Source organism: Macrosteles quadrilineatus, unplaced genomic scaffold (assembly GCF_028750875.1).
Source record: "Macrosteles quadrilineatus isolate MER2022 unplaced genomic scaffold, UCM_ALF_1.0 Scaffold_9__3_contigs__length_116548681, whole genome shotgun sequence".
Taxonomy (NCBI): domain Eukaryota; kingdom Metazoa; phylum Arthropoda; class Insecta; order Hemiptera; family Cicadellidae; genus Macrosteles; species Macrosteles quadrilineatus.
In genome coordinates this window covers 104,888,117-104,912,532 of record NW_026542602.1, presented here as the reverse complement: position 1 = coordinate 104,912,532, position 24,416 = coordinate 104,888,117, and the positions used below count along the sequence as shown (strand labels likewise).

Sequence of the window (24,416 nt, the reverse complement as noted above, 5' to 3'; positions counted from 1 at the left end):
AAGCGAGTCGCTGATTTTGTTAGGTTGGTATAGCAGTAAGTTTTCTTACCATAGCAATAACATGGCTTCTATAACTAGGTTGGTATAGCAGTGAGTATTTTTGTCATACTTGAATACTTTTAATACTTTAATAATTTTCTTTGAAATGGCGACCATACAAAGTAGGTATTTTAAGCCAAGTATAATAATAGCCATAGCAATAATATGGCTTCTTATAACTCACACCTCACGCAAACATGGCGGCTGGCGACACGCATCTTTGACATTCAGTGCTACCTCCAGTTAGAATTATAGCTCAGTGCACAAGACATGCCACTAAATTCTACTACCTTTATACATATTTGGGTTAAATTACGCACCTTGGTGGTGGTCATCATCTCAATTAGTAATACTGTATACATATATAAAATAAAATCTACACATCTGAAATCAATAATCCATCGTTCTAGTAATATGTTTTATCGATGGTTCTATGGGTTCTAGTTCTAGGTAGTGTTCTTTAATCAGTCAATTAATTGTTTTACAACAGACTGTTGGCAATCCTGTTGACCATGTGACTTTCGATTTTGGTCTTGGTCGGAAAAAATAATAATAATTAGAGATCAAGGCCTTTGAAATTTCTTCGTTTCTTCTATGAGTTCAGTTTCGTCTGCCCTTTTCTTTCCATTATCAATATCATTACTGATTACCGATTCGATTCGTCCGGTTATCAGGTGTTAGTAATTCAGAATTTATTAATAACTCGATTTGTAATAATTAAATTCACAGTTCAAATAGTTTTCAGTGATTTTTTATAAATTGTTACGTAATGTACACCGTTTCCAAAGGTCCGAGTAAGATTGTCCACAAAACCCGTCGAGGTAAGTTCTATAACTAATATTTGCATGAGCTACAATAACTACTTATTTGGAATGTAGGAACTGATAAATTGCAATAATAAATAAATAACAATTAAACGCTTCCTCTGCTGTAGGGCTAAGGTTATCAATGGCCGCCGTACTTAATTTCCTTTCAGGCTTTATTTTGGTTAGGCCAAATTCTGTAGTAAAGTCGCAGGGTTCATTAGGCCTATAAGCATTGGCTTTTTATTCTTTGGGCAAAAATACATTTTGTATTTCATCCATTGGGTAGACTTCCGTATCTGTTGGCAAAAACAACCAAATGAAAATATCGATTACTCGATTGTTTCATTCGATAACTTATATCGTTTGAGGTTAACCTTACCTAGAACTAACCATTCGATATATCGATCAATATTTTCATTCGGTTACGCTATCTATCGTTTGAATATATCGATTCGATTCCTAAACCTTCATTCAAATTTTTAAAACTAGGCCTAGGCCTATATCAATTATAAAATGAAACTGTTATAACCTAATAACCAAACTTGCTGAATAAAAAAAAATCTAATGAAGGTTTAGGGCCTACTAATCAAATGGATATTTTCAATCGATAGTAGCGTAGCCCAGTTAAGAAACTGTACCCGTGTCCCTTTTTTATGCCTCAGATATTTAAGTCCTGTAGTCAGCTTTGCAGGATCTATATTTCTTTATTTTCTTCCTTAAGTTAGCTAATACATTTTTGAAGACATGGCTGTGGGCATCAACATTCTTTCTTCTGAACGGATAGGCTATGCTAATTTACTTAGCTTATTCATGATTGTTTTCTTTTAATCTGGTTAAGCCAAACTATCAATTATCAATTATCAATCATTGAGATGGGGACGCCACCTAGGTGCGTATTTTAACCCAAATATGAGTGTAGAATGGTGTTTGATGACCTGTGTAGTTTTGTTACTGACTAAGATCAGCTGTTTCATAAGTCAGGATCATTTATTTAAAGCCCAATGATCAGGAACAGCTGGGTCCAGTTTCGAACCATCAAAAAGCCTTACTGACTTTTCTCAGGATCGAACCGGCGACCTTTTGATTACTAGGCGAGCACTATAACCACTCAGCTACTCAGCCAGTTAACCCTAGCAGTGGCCAATGTTAGTGGGGAATGGCCAACCCATTTTGGCGATTTTGCAGAACTTTTTTTGAATATTCGTATAAATTCAACTGTACAAGTAAACCTACCCAACCTCATATTCATTTTGTTCGGAAAGAACAGGATAATCTAGAAATAGCAATATAATAATGATTTAGATAGGCTAGTGCATTTTTTCGGTAAAGTGATAAAATAAAAAAAATTAGAATTTTATTTTTGAAATTTCAAAAGTAGCCAAAAATGTTAAAAAATTGTTTACAGATTTTTTATGGGAAATTCATTATATACAATTTTTAGACAATCTAATTTCCTACATAGAAATAGGCCTATATATCATGTTAGGAAAATATTTTTTTTATAAGTTTTTGGGGCAAAACATAATAACAAACGGAGAACCGAAAAAAATTGAAAACCGTACAGTATAAGTTTGTGTTCTAAAAAGTTATATGTGTATACTAATAATGATATATACATGTTTGTATAGAGCTAATTAAGTAAGGAATCCAAAAAAGTCATAAAGTTTATGATAAAAATAATTTGTTATTTATAAATATAAAATAATGTTTTTGTGTTTTAGCGATTTTGTGAAAAAAAATCATAGTATTTAGTATAAAACTTTAGTACAAAATGTTTTTACTTCAAACTTACATAATAATTTTGTAGTGTATTCAATTACCTACATAGAAATCTATAACACGTTGGGTTACAATTTTTGTTTTTACGTGTTAGGGGACATAATAAAAAAATAAACGGAAAACCTCAAAATACAACCGCAAGAAAAATACAACCTTTTATAAACACAATTTCACACTATTCAGTAAATATTCATGAATAAAAAATGCATGAAGATTACTGTTGTATACACACACACATTTCTCTAACGATACAAAATAATAATGAATTTAGTAATAAATCGCGGATAAAACGAGAGCAAAAACTCACCGGCAACAACACGCAATGGCAAATACAAGGCACTTGGTGTATGAGACCTTGACAGTAGTGACGCACTTTCGTCGTCTTAGTGAGAGAAAACGGAAATAACCCTGAGCGCAGGGCTGCCACTATCACAAGCTACATTTCTTTCTCTTCAAAATGACATATTAGGCCTATATGACTAGTAATAATAACTTGCACTGTATGTAATTCGTTTTTCCGTACTAGCGTATTGGTACTTGGTATATGGCCATTTGTTATAAATTTCTAAAACAGCTGTTTTTATAAAATCGTACAATAGTGTGCAATCAATATTTTTTTCTAAATATCAATACCACAATGAAGATAAAATCAATGGCTATCCAGTGGTACCACCCGCAACATCCCAAGACGAAAATTTACACGAAGCAGGGTAATGCCAAACGAGTCGTGTTTTGACAGTTCCCAAGTGTCAGCTGCAAAAGTCGTGCCGCGCCAAAAATTCATTTGATTTCCAACCGTTGTGACATTCTTATATAGGTACCTGCTACAGGGTTTGTTTATATAATAAAATGAAAGTTCAGAATGTGATATTTCGAATGGTATACCGGTATATATATTGTTCATATCAGAGTTGATTATAAGCAGTTTTTTAACGGTTAAACAAATTTCGGCCCATACTATCGTATTATGCTGGTGGCCATTCTAGGCGTCACGGCGAACGAGCGTATTACGCTTGTTGGCCACTGCTAGGGTTAATCTGTTCTCTAGTGCCTTCAAACCACGTTTTACAACTTTAGGGAAAATTCCGTTAAAAATAATAAAAATTTCCTAATTTAAGGTTCTAACGAGTAACCATAAATAAAAACCTGTTTTATTCTCTTCTTACAAGACTGTATTAGGCTTTTCTTAAATTTTTGTCATATCATCACACAATGTGTCATAATCCTTAACCTCCTTTATTTTCATTGAAATGGCTTTCATTTTAGGATCACTGTCTAAGAAAAAACAGTAGAAATACTACCATTTTGGTAGGAGTGTACCTAACCATTGTGTGATTTATTCCAGGTATATCCCAAAACCTTGATAGGTTAGAAAATTCAAGAGATTTCTCCAAAAAGTGGGTTGAAAGTCAGAGTGAGCCTTCCTCACCAGATGATTGGACGATACGGTGAGTAAATTAATATTTTACTTTGGTACTTAGTTATGAACTACTAGCGAACCTGGCGCACGTAATCCTGCACAATCTAGACATAGGAGAAGAAGAATTTGTATTTATCTTTTTTATTTGGAGTTTTCTGGTTTCTTTGATTTTGTTGTCAAAGGTGGAGATGGTAAAAGGCCTTTTGAGTTCGTTGTTGAGTCTTAGGATTCGGCCTCTTTCAAGGGAGTATTTCATTTGATCCAAAATCGTTTGATCCACCGTTTATATTGCCGATCGTTTGATCCAAAATTGTTTAATCCACCAGTTAAAAAGCTACAGTAAGAGTAAATAAGTCTTAAAATTGCATCTACATTCTAAAAACCCCATAAAATACATAGTTTTCTTATTTTAAAATTTTCTGCCATTTTAGGAAAATGGCGTCCATTTTTGAATCATTATTTTTATGTTTTTAATGGTCACAACTTAATTCCCCATTTGTGGTGCTTCTTTTTGGGGAGGTATTGAGTCAAGGAAACACGTTTGTAGTGTGCATCAGAGATTTGTCTACAGATAATGCCTGAGAAGGATAGTAATAGAGCTTGAACAGTCTATTAGCGTGATCAATTATTGGCTGGAACCAGAGAGCATAGAATAGAAATAGAGAGGGCATCGGGCAAGTGAAGTGAAGCCACCTGAAAATCGGCGTTGCCCGTATAAGTGGTGGGGAGAGCAATGAGTCATCCTAGTTCCGCAGTCTCTGCGAGTTGCTACAAGTTGCTAACTAAGCAACATTCATAGACTGATGCATGTAACTGGAGTCAGGGATGGTACAAAACAAAATTTTTATATTATTAACAAGTGTTGGAATCCAAGCATGTAGTTTATTTTCCAAATTATTTATGTGAACGTGTTTATGTTGTAAAAATACTTGTAAAATATCCAATTTACCGTGGTTAATGGGTTTTCTTAATGTGTAATTGTTTCATTGGCATCTTAACACAATTTTTAATATATATAGATTGAGTACTGTACAGAAAAAAACATTCAAAAGCATGCAGTTTATTTATATTCGTACATGTGTTATATTTGAAATATAAAAAAATAATTTAAAAAAAAACCATTATTGTCGTTTTTTATTTTATGAACTAATACTATATGGGACCAAGCTTTAAAGAAATTGCAATAGGCCTATCATAGAAAGTTCATTAATCGTTATATTTTCAAACATATAGAACTAAGCTCATATAGTTACACAACAATGATGATTTAGTCAACTTTCTGGTTTGGATTTTGTGGTTAATAATAGTCATTAAGTACGCGAAACAATAGTAACACGGATAAAATAGCTATTTTATGAAATAAATATATTATTTATATCAAAATCAACTTAGAGTGCAAATCCCGTGTTTTTGTAATGTGTAATTAATTTATTGCCATTTACACTTGATTTGTAGTTGTTTGAGCAAAGTAAAACAAACACAAAAGCATATTTTTGTTTTTAAGTTAGCCTTCATGAAAGTCGATTTAGGCACCATCTAACAAACGTTGCACCATTTTTGGGACAGTAAAAGTATTTTTGAACAGATTTATGAACAGCATTTTGTTGTCAAATGTTTTATGTTCAAAGTATTATTAATGTAATTTACCGTGAAAAATTATGTACATTGTATTATTGTTATGTGTAATTGGTTTAGTCATTGCCATTTATACATGATTTGTAGTTGTTTGAGCAAAGTTAAACTTAACCCAACAAAATAAATTTGTTTTAATATCCTTATTAACAGTTTGTAAACAGGCTTCAATGTATTGTTCAATATAGGACTGATTTAGTCATCATTTAGTTATTAATTATTACACAAAATAATAATTAAATTAACGTGAATAGCATTTGTATACGTATACAAATGTTACCGTGCTTATATTATAAATGTATAAATTAGAATGAATATTGAATGCATCAATCACTGTGTGCGTAGTAGGGTAGTAGCATTGACTATATATACCTATGTATATATAGTATATAGTATATATACCTGTAGGTATATATAGTCAATGGTAGTAGTGAGAGACGTGTAGTCGCAAGGCAGCGCCCGAGCGTCGGCGGGTCCCAAATTTTGCTTCCTCTTCTACCTGATTTATTTCCAAACTATTCATCATTAATTTTTCCAAAAAATATATGTTATGATTCAACTCAAGCTCTCAAACTTTGCCGCTGACAAAACTTTCCTGACCAAAAAATTAAAAAATCTAGATCACTTACTTTTTTATGTTCTAATTCATAATTTAATAATTTCTTTAGGTTTTAACGGCTGTTAAAATTACAATAAAATTATTTTTAATATTCCTACCTTACTGTCAGTGAGAAGCACTAATAATTTATAGTAGTTGTGCCAAATTTGGTAATTTTAGGTCTACTCTAAAGGTGATCTATCGCTATATGCAGCAGTTGCCGCCACTTGCCCGTATAAGTGGTGGGGGATTGGCTACACTCCCTCAATGCTTGCTGGATATACGTAGCCCCTCTATTTCTATTCTGTGCTCTCTAGCTGGAACCTGCTACAAGGGTCATGCATACCCAGGCTCCCCTAATTTAGGTGAGCTACAAACATCCACAATATGAAAAAACTTTAAAATAAATTGAAAATTATCACGGGGCATCATTTTTGAAAAAAGGTGTGGCCTAGCTAATTGAGTATCCCAGTACAGCTCGTGACATCTAAGCTGGCACTTGGCCTAGTGCGGACAGTGTAGGCGGGAGGAGGGTGGAAGCAAGGAAAAGACCGGACTGCAAACATTTCCGCTGCCTCACGGGGTTGACGGGGTTGAGGTGTATTGTGTACTTCAGCGCCTTCACGTGAGTCGCGAGGGCAGTTGACGCAACCCGCACGACAAGACATAGGCCTAATGTTTTTGAACTAGCTACTAGGAAAGATCGGCCAAGTGCCAGCTTAGATGTCACGAGCTGTAACTCATTATACTGGGCTTACGTATTAGTCCCATATTTATAATAATGGCTAAAAAGACTTTCATCTCAACAACGGTAACATTTATCCATCTACTTGTACGGCTGAATGGGGACAATCCATGCTGCTCCCTTGCAATGAAGTCTGTTGCATATTCAGGCACGGTCCTAGGGACTTTGCCGCCCTGGGCGAGATCGGTGATTGCCGCCCCCCGGGGGGTTTGTAAGTAAGGGGGGTCCGGGTCCTTCCCCGGAAAATTTTAGAAAAATAACTTCTCTAAACACTATTTTTAAGCGTTTAGGAAGTGAAATCTGATGTTAATACTTAATACAATTTTATGCAATTTTGTAACACTTAAACACTGAATATTTTGATTAATATGTAGTTTGCTAATATGTATAGGGACTTGGCCTATTAAAAAAAAATTATTTCAAAGGCGAGTAATAAAATCACTTAACTTCGTTGTTCCATTGCCACACCGGCTAACGCCATCAAATCTTTCTTTTCGGGGTGAAAAACCCGATCAGTTTACTTTGTTTTGACATAAAATAACACTCATGAGACACCACGGAATACGAAAATCATAAAAACACACTGGCACAATAATTAACACCAGACGACAGATCAAGCGTAGTGTGGGTGACGGGGTAGAGGAGGAGGGTGTCGATGGGCGGTTGAACGCAGAACGTCCTGTGACTCACGTCTGTTTGGCGCGCAAATATCCAACCCCACCACTGCTACCGGCTACCGGCATGTAGTTTATCTGTTACCATTTATTCATCGACAATGAAAGTATACGTTTAAACAAACAAGCTTAGTACAATAGGCTTGACATTTGATTAACTATTTTATTGCTCATGTTAAAACGATTAATTTCAGGTAGGTGTAAAAGGTGAAGTGGTGGTGGTAGGGGAGGGGCGGATAGGCTAAGGCTGTTGACCTTCCGTGACTTGTGTCTGTACTCTGTTTTGCGCGTAAAAACCATACTACTTTCACTGGCATTGCAGTTTATTTACGATTTATTGATATTGAAAGTATACTTTCGAAAAACAAGCTTAATACAATAATAGAAGTAAAATTAAAAACGTTCACTATTTCATTGCATACGTTAAAACATTATTTTTTAAATGTTATTAAATTTTTTTACCCATTATACGTTGAAGGGGGGATATATCCCCCTGATCCCCCCCCCACGTATCTATGCCACTGTCCCGCCTAATTGTTGACGCTGTCACTCGTCCTGGGTAACGTCGTAACGTGGTGGCGACGGTTGTTCGATACACAAGCCGAGTGGATGGTTTTTATATTTGGGCTTAAATTATAATTTTACATCGATGTTTGAATTGCCGTTTATCTTCTTAGGCTTGTTCTTTGCGTAAATTGTAATATAGATAATTGTACTCTTCACATTCACTTAATGAATTTATTATTTTATTCGTATTAAAAATTTACTGTTCCCTAAAATTTGTTTGTTGCCCTGGCTCTGCCGCCACGGCTCCGCCGCGGCCACCCCGGCTCCGCCGCCCTGGGCGACCGCCTGGTCCGCCCACCCCTGGGGCCGGCCCTGTGCATATTGATTAATTGCACGAACAAATGTTTCGAGCAAGGTGGTAGTAAAAAACAAACTAAAATAGGAAAGGGGCCTTGAGTTTACTGGAGGACAATGTTTGGGCCCAGAAATTTCTGCAAACTGAATTCGATGGTTATAAGGCTCGTCACTACCTTCTTCTTTTTCATCTTAAGAGGTACTATCGTCATTTTCAGATTAATTTTATCCAGGCGTATTTATAGGGGCATTCCTACCCCTACCTCTATTTCCTCTAGGCCGTCTACTACCCCTAGACCCTCTATTGCCCCTAGACCCTCTTGTATTCGATCCTGAACCTTTTGCTGACATAGGCCTAGTTGGTTGTAAAGGCTCATCTGCCTCAGAATCGGAACTATCATGATGAGCTGCAAGTCTGGTTTGAAACAAAGGCAAACATCTGTTAGTGTTGTTCTGTTAGTGTTGTGTGAAGGATCCTCGTCAGTGTCATCAACTACAGAATGACTAGAGGCCAAACTATTAACATCGTAGTTGTTTCCTTTGTTGCCACTTTCTTCAAAATCGATGTTTAGCCCGGCTTCTCTTGCAAAACTTGCTAACGTGTTTTCACTGACAGGTGAATTTTAACGTAAATTACTCATAACTTATTTTAATTTACTCCAAAAAAGCATAAAGTAATAATTCACATAACCACAAACAACAACTGAACTGAGACAGAAACAATAGTAACAGCTGTATTGTGCAACAGCGTAGTAGTCAAAAGACGCCACAGCGGCCACGGCGCTCTGTATTTCAAAGCTGTAAATATGACAAAACTGTACTATATAAAATGTCAAAATGTATATTATATTCTGAAAAAGTATTTATTTACCTTGAATTTAATGCAACTTGCGTTTCAATATTTAAAACAACAGCGCTACAATAAAAAAAGTTCTGAACAACAATGTGTTCCTTAGCACTTTTCGGGAATAAGATGAGGAACGATAAATTGTTCCATAGCACCTAAAGGGTCAAAGAAACAATTACGCAGTTTCAGTTCATCCAGTGCATAGTGAATATTTTACAGTTTATTTTAACTCGATAAACACTTTAATAATGCCACAAGGTTCTTTTTTTATAGGACCATGTTTACGTGGTGAACAGCCGGCGGGTGGAACCCTTTAATAGGTTGATACGTGGTACCTAAACTACCCATTGTCTTGCTTCATTAAATTATTCTATCAATAATTATGTTTCATTATGCTAGCCTCCAAAACTGTGACTGGTATATGTGTAAGTTTTTAGATACCTACATCGAAGTATTTGTTTTGTGATTCAATGTATGTTTATTACAGAATCGATAAACCAGTGTTCCACAAAAAATCAAATGGAATGAGGGCACAACAAGAGGCAATAAGCCCCCAACATGAAGAGATCATTAAATTCATTCATGAATGTGAGTAAGGTCATGCATCCTCATATCATGTAACTTATGCAGTCAGTAGTAACTTAACATTAGTTGATGATATTAATTGTTTTAATTAAATACTTATTAATTAATTGTGAAACAATTCCTAATTCAAAAGCCAAACGTAATATTGCAAAAAGAAGTGTTTATCAATCAATACAAAATTTCACCTTTCATGAAACACAAGTTTAATGATTTACAAAATTGCATTGTTGTTTATATTGTTAAGATTTGGTTGGCACTAGGCCTATTGTTCTACAGTAGACTCCCTCTAATCGGACACCTTTTAACCGGACATCAGTTTAACTGGACTTCACTCGGCGGAAATGACAACTCTTTAACCGGACAATTTTTATCAGCACATTGGTTTAACCAGACTAGATCGGCAGGAAGTGGGCAGTACTGAAACGACTGTTCTCGTGGGAAAGATTTGAGACCATTGATCACGTGTCTAAATACAATGCTCTCCTAAATTTAAGTCGAATATCGCAGTAAACAGTCCGTTTTAACGAGTTTTTATGGACGTCGGTTTAACTGGAAAACCCGTTATCTGGACTGGCCTCGGTCCCGGATAAGAGGGAGTCTACTGTATTTGAAGGAGATTGCAGGACCTCATTTAAGAAAGATGCATTAATTTCAAACTTTTAAACAATTTTGAAAGAAATAATGATGCTGTACATTAATTTATTGGCTTTTGTTGTGTAATATCACAAATAATTGTCTGTGGGGAGAGGGAGTTATAGGAATGGTTGAGGAAGGAAAGTAGGGGTCATAGCCTTATATAGCTCCCTAAGGTTCTATGTACCTAGACAGCAATTAAAATGTTTTGAATATAGCACTGATCGGTGATCCATACAGACTCGCCGCCTATATAGCGTGTGAGGGAAGAGAATTAGAGTGAAGGAAGAGAAGTTAATTCATCCTTGTAGGTTTTAGTTCCAGAATTTCAACTCCTCAAATTGGGAACCATTTGTGAATAAAACAGTAATAAAAAAGAAAATCATTTTAACATAGGGCTTATAAAGATTTTATATTTTTGCTTGATTGGAATTTTTCACTCTATAAAAGAATCATATTTGATTGAAAAAATAATTTGAAAAAGTGTCATGCCAACTGAAAGGAAAAATTCTGTTTTTTTGTGAGGGTTTAAAACTGCATAAATATATGACAATAGATTATTAGGCTACCTTGGCCTCTTGTTATCTGTTAAGTAATATTTCTTTGTTAAACAATTGCTTTGACTGTAATTCAAAAGATAAGTGTCACAGGAAGAATGTAGTTGTTTGGGGTTATCTTTTTGCAATATTGTTATCTAAAGTTCATTTTTTATCTTTAGTTTCCTGTATATAATCAATTTATTAAGTGTCTGGGCCATTAATTTTTTACTGTTTTTCTTTTTAGTTACACATATTTATTTTTTATGCCTTAACATGGTTTCTAACACCAATAATAATAATATGGTTTTCTTAGCAGTGTAGTTTTATGTCATATTTATTTTAATCATCAAAAGGATTTATATTAAATTCAAACTGGATCTTGTAACTGTGATTTTTTCACAGCATGGAGTTCGGTTTGTAAGGAATGTGATAAGGAGAACGGAGAATCGTCACAATCTGAACAAGTTAATGGGGAATCACATATGCCAAGTGAGATGATATTTTTATTTGTTATATGTTGTTATATGATTCAAAAATGTACTTTAAGCCCTAACATATTTATGAAACTCTGTTAACTGTGCTATAAACAGATACTTTAAAATATGGGTCCAGTTTCTGTTGAATTGTAGGCATTTTTCTGAAATCTGGAATCAGTGAGTCGTCAGCAATGACAGACTGTAAAACCAAGGGTGTTCTGATGCTGCCACTTGAAACTGTTTAGTTAATTCTTTTACTGTACAGGCTCACCACTTACTTTGCTAGATTCATTCCTTGCACAGACATTTGAGGCATGTGAGGTTAAAAAGAGGCCTCTAACCTCTTATAAAAAACCAATAGATTCAAGTAAGGTTATAACAAAATGTTGTTGGTTTTCAAAACCTCTATACATAAAACATTTAATGTTAGCTAAAGTAAATAGTGTTTCAGTGAAATTAGTTGATATCAGGCCATATCGTCAAATCAAATCAAATTATTCTTTATTTGCAGTTTTGTCAAGAAATTACAATGGCGTCATACAATAATATTAAATAAAACTAGTGGATAGATTTGACTGTGAAATTGCAAGAAACAAATTACGGTTTTTAAGTTATTGTAACTTATGTTATTTTCCCATAAAATAACAAAATATAGGATTTTAGGAAAAAAGCCGGATTTATTAAAATTAATGTGTTATGGTCCTTATAATTCTAAACAAAAATAGTGCAACCTCCCATTTCTGTTACAATTACGGTTGAAAAGTTATTGCAACTTTTGTGATTCATGCCTATAGAATATCATAGTTACTCGCACCACTTACCCATGGTAAAGGTTGTTTACAAGCTTATGGGAGAAAGTTTGTGTTAGTTTGCTGATACCGTTTATTTTTAGTTTCATTGTGCTAGGAATGTTTGTTAAGTCATAAATAGATCAAGGAGACACAATTTTTATAACCAAACGTGTGTGCAAATGTATTGTTATTGAAGGATTTCATTAATGTTCTGCTTGATTCTACATTTCCTAAGCTTTTATCATTGTTGTTAGAACTGGTTCTTATGTCATTGTTTTTCTACATTGTTAAGGCCTAATTAACTTTGAGTCAACACTTTTCTCAGAAACAAATTGTTAAAATATTTACACTAATCGGAGTCAGTGCAGTTATTCACTTAAACCAGTTTGCAGCATTTCTCTTACATAAAACCTTTCCAGGTATTATTTAGCTGAAAGCCTGTTTAACCTGAATCACAGTAGCAGTAACCATGTGGAAAAAATGCAGTTGAATAAATTTTCAAGATTTATTTCAAACAAATAATCCATTAAAACATAGTCCTACCATGGATAAAACATACTCCCTAAGTAGATTTATCATCCTTATGGAACAGCTGAAGCAAATTTTTTTGTTAGTTATGACCGATGGTATACTGTTGTAGAGGCCTTGTTTTGTTTAAAATTTGTTTCTTGTTATTTCAGTAATTTAAAACCTCGTTTAACAAAATAAAACAATCTAATTATAAACAATAACCCATTCCCTTGTTATACAGGGTGAATAAAAAGTCAAGACCCCCCCTTTAATATTTTCCCCATTAAATATACAGAGATATCCTTTTGGTGGTCGTGCAATCTTAGCAGGAAGTTTCATTTTATGATTTGAAATTTTTGAGTGTCCCCCCAAAAGGGGGGGTTTGGGGGGTAACTCAAGTATATTATATGTAAACCCCCTTCAAGTGACACCTCATTTTGAAGTGTTTACAAAAACTTAAAGAATGGTGAAAACTAGAGGTCGCTATCTCTTCTCTATCCAAAACGGTAGCCCGTCAAATGTTGTAGAAAATCAATGGTAAAATTGGTTCGTAATAGTAATATTGGCTACCATTTTGGTTAGAAAAGAAATAGCGACTTCTAGTTTTCACCATTCTTTAAGTTTTTATAAACACTTAAAAACAAAATATTAAAAAATGGGGGTTTACGTTTAAAATTTTTGAGTGTCCCCCCGGGGGGATTTGGGGGGCAATTAAAATTTTTTCAATGTAAACCCCCATCAAGTGACACCTCATTTTGAAGAGTTTACAAAAACTTAAAGAATGGTGAAAACCAGAGTTCGCTATCTCTTCTCTATCCAAAATGGTAGCCAATATTACCATTACGAACCAATTTTACCATTGATTTTCTACAACATTTGAGGGGCTACCATTTTGGATAGAGAAGAGATAGCGACCTCTAGTTTTCACCATTCTTTAAGTTTTTGTAAACACTTTAAAATGAGGTGTCACTTGAAGGGGGTTTACATTTAAAATATTTGAGTTACCCCCCAAATCCCCCCTTTTGGGGGGACACTCAAAAATTTCAAAATCATAAAATGAAACTTCCAGCTAAGCTTGCACGACCACCAAAAGGATATCTCTGTATATTTACTTGGAAAAATATTAGAGGGGGGGGGTCTTGACTTTTTATTCACCCTGTATAACCAAACAGTAAAGCACAAATCTTGAAACTAACCCTAAAATAATAGAAACAAAATTTCGTTGACACTAGCGATCAGTGTCACCAGACATGATCTAGACACAAAAAGCGAGCTTAAAAATTTACAATGGTATGAGAAGTCTACTTGTGTTGGTTAGTCTATGGTGTTACCTAATGTAACGACAATCATATTACAGTAGTTTATTATTGATACAATTCTGTTACTACAATGGTGACTTTAGAGTTAAATAAACCTATGTATGTCTAAACAATTCTCATATATTTTAACAATTTGGAGATAAAGACAAGTAAGATTTTCTTTTGCAGCCATACTTCAGTAAAATATATTCCGAATTGTAATTGATCACAAACATATTAATTGATCGGAGCGAAGCAAAGCTCTTATACTACACTCCTGCTTTTGTTTTACAAATACTCCTCCTGAATGGCTTAAGCGATCTGCACAAAATTTAGTACAGTCATAGTAACCAACCATGGGAAGGTATAAATCTGAAATGGTACATTTTCCCTACGTAAATTTCAACTTTTAGTAATTACACGGGCCTTATGGGTTAATTGGTCGCCATGATATTATTTTCAAGATAACAATAAAAGGGTAAAGAAGAGTCGCAACATATGTTAGTCAACGAATCATCCAAAATATCAAATTAGAAATACGGTACAAAAAAAAGGAAGAACAATCAGATTAATATTAATATCATTGAGCATAATTTACCACAAAATGAATAGCCAATAATTAGGGTCGCCAGAATTAGGCTGATGCTCCAGATTGACTTTAAATACTCCCAATAGCCTTTCCATTTATTTAAACCAAATATAGGCATACCATTGACTTTGGATACTGCAAATAGGCACTCTATTTATGTGAATCAAATCAACCATTGACTTTAGGATACCGCAATTAAACGATTCGTTTACGTGAACCCGGCATTGTCTTTGAATACTGCAAATAGACATTCCATTTAGGTGAACCAGAAGTCAGCCTACCATTGACTTCGGATACTGCAAGTAGATTTTTCATTAATGTGAAGCAGGGGTACCATTGATTTAGGATACTGGTATACCAAATATACCATTGACATTGGATACTGCAAGTTTATATATCTCATTTACGAGAAACAGATGTAGCATTGAATTTAGAAAATATTGGATTAATATGCTAGCTCCGCTCAATATTGCAAGCAGACGACAGCATTGTACACCTAGTTTCATACAAAGTCATGTTCAAATCAAATCTTTATTAATCAATAATTAACATGTGTTTCAATATTATATTTTGTCAAATTATAAATAATCACCATATAAATAACTCAAAACACGACATAAGCTTTTTAATCATACAACAAAGTTTATCAGGAAATGAATCATTATATTCTCTACTCAAATGTTTTCTAAATCTTGATTTTCATTGTCATTTTCAGGTCCTTCAATAGTATACTACAAGGAGAATGAACCCAACCATCACCTTCAAGGTAAATTTGACTAAAATTTAAAATCTAACATTGGAATTCATCTAAGAGGCTTTTGAGGAATTTAAATTTATTCAACAAAAAATATTGAAAACAATTAATTGCCAAATTACCGAGAGTATGTCTGAGTACTAAGTGCCAGTAATAAACGCTGTTTAGATAGCATGTGTACTGCTGAAATAGACAATAGACAAAGCTTTATTGTACATAATGCCTGAATACACTAATTACAAAAATAATTCCCAAGCTGGTACATGGCTAATTTATATCTAGGTTCCTTAATCTTAATTTATATCTAGGTTCCTTAATCTTTATTATACCCTCCTAATAAGAGTGAAAAATCATTAAAATTTATCTTAAAAAAAAGTATGAATTTTGTAAATATGCTCTCAGGCTCAAAGTCTCTTTCAACTTACATGTAAAATTTGATTTTGATAAAGTTCTGTATGAATTAGGTAAATGATTTCATGTAAAGAGGTCTAGTTTCAAAATTTGTGTGACAGTGTTTAGGATATTGAACATTTTTGTTATTATTTCTCGTTTGATAGTTATGATTTATTTATTTTATATTTTTCATAAAAGAAAGGATTTGCATGAACATCCTTATGTTTTTGGAAAAAGGTTTACAGCTGGTTTTAGACTTCTGGTGAAAAATAGTTCTGAGAATAGACTTTTGGCAAGTGAACACTTTCTTGGCCTTTACATAGTTACCCCATAGAGTAACGCCATAAACAAACAAAGAGTAGACATATGCATGATAAACCGTCAAGCAAACTTTATCGGTGTGACTTTGGGCCCCCAGAAGGGAGGTAACTGCCCGGTGTTGGAACCGGCACTTCAGGTAAGGCCACAGCTATGGACGACTGGGATCGCCAGCCCTCAGGGGAGCCCCCAGTGACATTCCTCCATCCAGGATGGTGGGGTGTTTAGCTCTCAGAGTGTAATTCTCTCACCTACCTGTGGCTGTGGTTCTATGGGCTTGCCCTGCCTGTTGTGTACGACTGACATTTTGTGAGGCATATCCTCGGCTCTGGAAGTAGCCTCTTCCTGGGAGGTGAAAGACGGGCAATTGCCAAGCCCCCAAAGGGGAGGTAACTGTTCGGTGTTGGAATCGGCATTTCAAGTAGGCCATAGTCATGGACGTCTGGGTAGCGCCAGCCCCTTAGGGGGAGCCTCCAGTGACATTCCTCCATCCAGGTTGGTGGGGGGGGTGTTTAGCTCTCGGAGAGGTGGAAGTGCGCCATCAATCTCCCATCTACCTGTGACTATGGTTCTATGGGCTTCGGCCTGCTTGCTTTGTGCGACCAACATTCTGTGTGGCAAATCCTTGACTTTGGAAGTAGCCTTTCCTGGAGGTGAAATCGGGGGAGTACCCGTAAGCTCACGGGGACACTCTAGGGGAACGGAACTTTCCGCAGTGTGAGGGCAACGGCTGGGCGCACTCCATCAGCCAATCCCTGTCTCTGAGCCCGGAAGGTATGGTTATCTAGAGTGTGGGGGGTTCTCCATGGATCCTCAATTGAGTTAAGGGTGTCGCCACCTTTGGTGGATAGGTTCATCCGGGTGGGTCCCACTTCTATACCTGCCTCCTTTTGGGAAACCCTGATGGCCCGGCAGTGATGTTGGGTTAGATGGGCAAACGAAGCAGATCGGATGCTGGCATCAAGCCGGCTGGGGGTATCTGGGGATCTATTGCCCTAGTTATCCCTGGTTTCCCAGTGAATGGGATGGCCTCGATCGGGTAGTGGTGTAAATAGGGGTTTGGATTTCGCTGACGGTCCCCTTCCTTCTGGCTTTGATGGCAGGTTATGGCCTGTCAGGGATTAGATCCCGATCAGGTCCCGAGTGTCGCTTGCACTATGTTGCGTCCATGGACTCCATCATGGTCTGTCGGGGTTTTCGGCCCTGGGGGAACCCAGTTGGAGGGACGTAAGACCAAGTAACCGGTATCCCTGGTTAGGATTGAGGGGCAACCCTCTTTCCGAAGGGTTGCTTCGGCAGCCGGTGAGCCTGATGACCTTAAGTCATCCACCCATGGTGTGACTAAGGTTGGTGCGTATGCTCCGGCCCACACCATGGGGCCCGGGTATGTTTAATTATAGGTTACTGGGTTGCAGTTGAGGGGCTTTGGCTCATTCGACACAAACAGAATGGAATGGAATGGTGTGACTTTGGATAGTACACTCAATGAATACCTTGTTGACCTTAATTTTTTATTTAGATGATGAATGTGATTGGACCAACTTAATTTTGAGTCTAAATTTAGACCTAAACACAAACTTTACAATTTTTGTATTACTGATTGTGGGATCTGAAACCCTATTTCTGAGCTTAAATTGAAGAATGTTAGTTTTACATTAATTCAATTTCACACCATGGCTCTCAAACCACTCATTAATTTTTTAATTGTGCTGTCAATAGTTAATTTAAGTTCACTTAGTGTTCTTCTTTCTAAAGAGCAGTTGTGTCATTGACATACAAAGTGAAAGTACAGGAATTTGTGGAAAGGCAATTAGGCAAGTCATTAATCAATATAATAAATAATAAAGGTCCAAGTATGGAACCTTGTGGAACACCATATGTAAAGCTGGCTCAGTTAGAATAATATTTTATTGATTTGTTTATTACTATTGTGTGCTGCTATCCATTGAATAGGTATGATCGTAATAATTCTAGAGTAGACAGTAAAAGGATTGTAATAGTTATCAGGCCATTATTTGAAACTGTCCAAACTTGAATGATTGCACAAAAATTCTGCTGAATGGGTCCAAATTTCGTCAAACAAGCCTGAAATATTTCAATGTGTTTGTGTTTATGAGTTCCTCTGAATGATACCAGATTAGCAGTGTTTACTTGGTTATGCAGTTAATAAATGTTCATTCTTATAGACTTCAAGCCTTTTGACCTGGAGTCTTGGTGGGGCAAGAGGTTGTTCAACACAATCACCAAGTCCATCCCCTGAGAGCAACACAGACTCGCTCAGTGAACACTCTACTGAACGATTCTCCTTCCTAGTGAGTCTCAGCGAGGCTTAGCTCTGTAAATACACTGTATATATGTAAAGGGCTCTGGCCTCGATAGTTCCTAGGCGTAGATGTGAATATGTAAATAGCCTATTTTGTAAATACCGGGGATTCTTTGTTATCTGTTCATCGTTCTTTAAGACATAAGGCATTGTTATTTTTCTTAATCTTTCATGATTATCTGATGTCCTGTAGTCTCCATTTTGAAATGAAATATCTAAGTGTTTCCACTTCGGCACTTTGAGTGTTATATCCTAAAGGAATCAGTCGGAGCTTAATGCACCAGTATTCACATTTGTTGTGTTTGGGTTACATTACAATACTGGTGGATTGAGATCTTACAGTACATAAAATGCCAAAGTGGAGTAGATTTTCTATGCCTATAATTGAGGGACAAAACTTAAATCATATTTCTTTTTGGAGGGTGTTTGGTTATTTGTGAAACTTTTCTAAATATATATCAGATCAAAGGGTTGCCCATTCATTGCATATTTTTCTTCAACTCAACTTTCAACAACTTTGAGTTGTTGTGCAATTTTTGCCTATCTTGATTGTTGCTTGTTCAAATAGTTAATTCTATTTAGGTAAAATATAAATCTCGTCATCATTAGTTTGTTGTTGTTATGTCTTGGGTCAGTTGGAAATCTTCGTTTTATAATTATTAATGTTGACTAAACAATGTATTTTAGTTGCAAAACTATTGGTTCTGTTTCTATATCAAGAGTGGCTTTGATTCAGAAGTTACACTGTGGTCAAATTCACTGTAACTTATTCTCAATTCACAACAAATTTGCTGTGGTAAAAAACTAATATTTTTACTCTTGGACCAATTTTTTAATTTAAAAAATATTATAACTAATGACCAGTCATATTGACTGTGATAAAATTTCTTGTTTTCAATACATGATACGAAGACCAAGTCTGACCTGACCTCTGATTGTTATTAAATGTGTATTTACTATGCATAATGGTTGTTAAATGTTATTGTTAGTTTTGTTAAATCCATTTACAATTTAACTCTAGTTTAAGTTAAATTTATGTTAATTGATAGTATTTACAAGAAACTATTTCCTTTTAATGTGACATTTATGGTGATAGATAAAAGGCCTATATAGAGACCATACTATATGTTTTTATGTAAAACATAATTTAATTACCTCAGAAAACACATTACAGTATGGTAATAATTGTTTTACAATCTTTTCTATAAGTTATCTAGCAATTTCTTTAACGCCAATACAACCTTTTTTAAAGGCTAAACAAAGTTTTTGTACCTACAACATTTTACACGGCTGAATATTTTTTTCAGTCTTGTGTGGGAAACTAAACCTATTAGGTTATAGTACAACATCCTAGTTGTATATGCTATTAACTAATTTTAGTAATTGGTTTGTTTTTCTCCTGTATCTAAACCCAAACAAATCAGAACGGTAAATTGGATATCACATTAGAACTGCCTAGGCCTAAAAGGTGTTTAGAGGCCAGCTTGTTAGTACAAACATACTTTTATGTTATTTTGTATGACTGTGAAAGTGGGACTAACAATCTTGTTTTAAATTACATGGTGTTTGAGATAACAATTTAATTGTAAAACTTATTGAAGAATGGTTAGAAACTATCATAGCCAAGTATTTGTCAAAGGTGTGCTGGATTAGGTTTCTGGTATTCTGTAAGTATATAGGGTTTTTTGGGGGTGGATGTGCGAGTTATGATTTTGGGTGCCATGGATCGGAGTTTTACCAAGTTAAGTGATTCCAATTACAGTAGTCGAGAAATAGTGTTGATAATTATAAGTGTCGTTATCCAATTTTGTAATAAGACTTGCCAAGTTAAGTCATAGTTCTGTTATGATTTTGTAACTAGTTGTAAGAGGTGCCCGTTTATATTACGTTGCGGAGCGCGCCGTAGACTGAATGGCCTGTCGACGTGGCGGGCTGTAGTAGTATAACCGGACGAGACAGTTGAGTCTTGTCCATTCGTAGTCGATCCTCCAAAACGCCTTGTACGCAAGAGCCAGTTTTGGTGTAGTCTTTCGTAGTTGATTTATGCATGCTAAAATGCTTTAGTTACAAGAAATATTAATTTACAATTGTGATCAGACTTCCAAAGTTGTACTGCAGATTACTGCTTGTCTCCAAAGAAACATTTTCAATATTTTTTGTGACGTTATAAAGAATGATTATGTTATCAGGTTTTTGCTCTTTACTGTTGATTTTTTATGCTAGTCTATTATTGTTGTAATTGCCATAACTTTATGAAATGACTTGTTAATTTTGAATAAGGTAGGACTCTTTTTAAGGTATTTTTAAGGTACTGCAGAAAATCTGTGCAAATTGAAATACAAGCACAATAAATACACAAACCCATATTACTCAAGGTATTAAATCTTGAATTTTAATCATTTCTCTACCTTTAAGCGTAAGAAGTAAATATATTTGTGCAATAAAAAATATTTATTTCTTTAAAAAATTCTGTTAAAACATTGTTAACAACACCTACTTTTTTGTTATTAAAAGTTGAATGGCTACCTCAAAGTTTTTATTTCAGTCACTGTTTAATCCAACATACTAAGCAACCCTATCTAAAACTATATTATGGCAATGGTTTTATTTTTGTATAGATCAAAGTAAAATACATTGGAACCTCAATCAAATGGCAATTTTAAATACCCTTGATTTTATATTACCCTTAATTACATGTTAATCGCTAACTTCAATAAGAAGTAAATCTTGATTACAAGTCTAGTGTTATTTGATCATTAATCCCCTTGAAAGGTTTGTTGTCAAGGTTATACTGTATACTTGATATGTTTAATACAAAAACCAAAGCATTATCTGTTACCAATGAAAAAGGGTATTCCATTATTTTTGTGTAGTTGGAAATACATAGCTGCAAATAAAAATGTGTGTTTTTTACCATCTATTTTGTTATATTACATTTTGATTTTATATTCTCAAGTTATAGTTGTAAATATAATAAAAGATATGGAAAAGTTGTTCATTATACATAATGTCACGCTAATTTGCAAACAATTTCAAGTACATAAATTCACCAAGTACATACATTTTCGTAGTTGCCTTTAGTTCTTGAAGTGTTCCAGTATTTTCCTTATGCGCATTTCACCAGGAGGTGTGGCATCTTCAGAGGTCACTATGTTGTAAATTACATCCTACTATATACAAAAGTTCATATCCTAATGTATACAAAATTTCATACACAAAGAGTCAGCACTGTTTGAACTTTGATGGTTGCTTCACCATACCTTACTAATATTATAAATGTGAAAGTTTGTGTGTTTGTTTGTTTGTTTATGTGTTTGAAGTTCAATCACGCATAAACCACTGGACGGATTGGGCTGAAATTTGGCATGATGATAGCTTACATTCCCGATTAACATATAGGCATATTCTTATCTCAAAAATCCTTTCGGGCTCCGCCCCAGTGGCTCTGTAATTCCCCATGTTAACCTTATGAGTATTCATATTTAAAGGGAATTAAAGAATTTAGTCAGCTGTTTCAACTAAACAAAGTTGGTTCTATGATGTGGAAGCATTTTTTTAAAGCATTAAAAAGTTATAAGATTTACCAACAGGGTGCAGCACTATATTTTTTTGCATTTATGAAAACAGCTAATTTGAACTAAGCAGCAACAAAAAACTGTGATTCGCAATGAAAACTGTCAAAGTAGGATTGTTTAAAGTAATGTTTATGTTTTTCATTTCATGAATAATTTGTGATTACTAATATTATTTGTGATATTTTGCAAATTGTTGATAATTTATTTTTCTCTATTGTTTAGGTGAAGTGGTAGAACATTATGGCTACGGTAGATGTGTAATACTATAGAATACTGTAAATTTAAAAAAGCAAATGTTATCAAACTGTGTCCTCCCTTATTGCAAACGCAAAGCTTGAGTATAACTGCAATAAGCATTTTATATTTATATTCCAACCCCGTACGAAGGGCGGGTACTCTGCTAGTAAGTCATAAAATCATTTCCAAAGGATAATTGCAACCTCTCCATGGTAAGAAGCTGTAAATCGGAATTCCAGTATGTAATAACTAACTCCAGAACTAACCCCAACCTTAGATAAACCTTTCCAGAACAGCAAGTTAAATGCATATCAGGCATAGAATATATATTTTTGTTCATAGTTGAAGGTAAAACTAGTGAAAGTGGAATCACTGCATAGGTGGCAACAGCCATGACAGTAACTATTTTGTCAACTGACTACAATTGACAAAGTCCCCCAGGGGACGAAATATTGTGTTTGTGTGTCTTATTGACAACATTTTACCTGCACTTTTTCTAAGGTAAGCTAGCTGCTATCCCCTTATTCTGCAAGACTAAAATAACATATTTAATAGTTTATTTCATAACAACTGTAGAAAGTGAGTCATTATGGTCATTACATGTTTGAATTGCGAGATTTATCGAGAACTTTAAATGGTCGAGAATATGTATAGAGCCACTTTCACTAATGTTTTGAACGTTACTTTTCACTACACTACAAAGAATGATTATTTAGTTCATTACATAAAACTCATAGCATTTTTAGGTTATGCCTTCAAATTAAAGTTAATATTGTCTTTAGTTGTTGAAAATTGAAACAGTTGATAAAACAACAACAAATATTTGTTTATTTATGTCGGCAAAATTAAAAAAAAAATAGTAAACGTTAGTTTCCCATAGAAAACATTCTTATGCCGTAGTAAACAATGTAATGATAGATTTTCACAGGTGAAAAACATGTAATGAAAACAGGTCATTTCACAGCAGTGTAGTGAAATAGTATATTTCGTACCTAGGGCCGAAAATTGGGTTTTGCCGGCTCGAGATAGTTTTTAAGTTCGAGACGAAGTCGAGAACTTAAATCGATCGAGAGCTGCAAAACCATTTCGGTCCGTGGTACGAACGCTATTTTTCACCACACTATACCCTATTACCACTATTCACCACTATAATAATGCACACTGATCGTCAACAACTACATCTTTAAGGTTATGTGAAGAAATAATTTGAGGAATCAGCAAAAATATAAATAAATAGTTGCTAGGCAACGGTGACAATAACACAATTCTATATTGCAATGCTATGCATTTTGATTGTGTATTTAAAACGCATTCATGTTTTAATTAAGTAAGCGGACAGCTGATTTTGCGGCCCCGGCCTGTAAAAACCTGCTCGGTCCCCAAATTGGCGCCAGCTGGCATGGCCAGCAAAACGTAACTTTCAGCCACCAATTAACGTATGTAATACAGCCAAAAACAACATAGTGTGGTGAAAATATGTTTTCAACCACCCAAAACGTCTGACTCTTAATATAACAAGCCAATTTAACCAGCTTCATGATCAGCTTTGGAACAATAATGCTTACATTAATTTACATTATTGCTGCATGAATTCAAATTTTTTGTCTAGGCTACCTAACAGTGATGTATTTTATGTTGACCAATATACAATGACTATTTGGTTTTATCATTAATTTTGTAACCTTGTTGCTAGGTATATACATTTCTTTAGCCATCCAAATTTTAAGTTGCTATTTGTACAAGAAAATGCATTGTGCAGAGAAGGAACAAGATACTTTTCCAACTGTCTATGCCAAAGATTTTATATGGCATGAGTTGAAGGATAAACCAGGAAAGTAAGTTATTTTTTTGTTAATTTTTAATAAAACATGTTCCATAAAGAAGTCAGTGGTGTAGGTGGTAGATGATAGGACTTTTGTCCTGAAGGTTCAAGTTCAAACCCTGCCGATTAACAATGGCCTTTAGTTAGTGATAATGACATGACTCAGTAGAAG

At 34.9% G+C, this 24,416-nt stretch overlaps 1 protein-coding gene across 1 annotated transcript; it reads left to right on the top strand.

Moving 5' to 3' along the window:
• The first annotated feature begins 621 nt into the window (after positions 1-621).
• LOC129003875 (MAPK regulated corepressor interacting protein 2-like) lies at positions 622-21,135 on the top strand. Its single transcript, XM_054432204.1, has 6 exons — positions 622-860; positions 3,970-4,072; positions 9,889-9,989; positions 11,561-11,647; positions 15,538-15,588; positions 18,474-21,135. Exons 1-6 carry the CDS (start codon positions 809-811, stop codon positions 18,545-18,547), a joined length of 468 nt encoding a protein of 155 aa, XP_054288179.1. The 5' UTR covers positions 622-808; the 3' UTR covers positions 18,548-21,135.
• Positions 21,136-24,416: the final 3,281 nt, after the last annotated feature.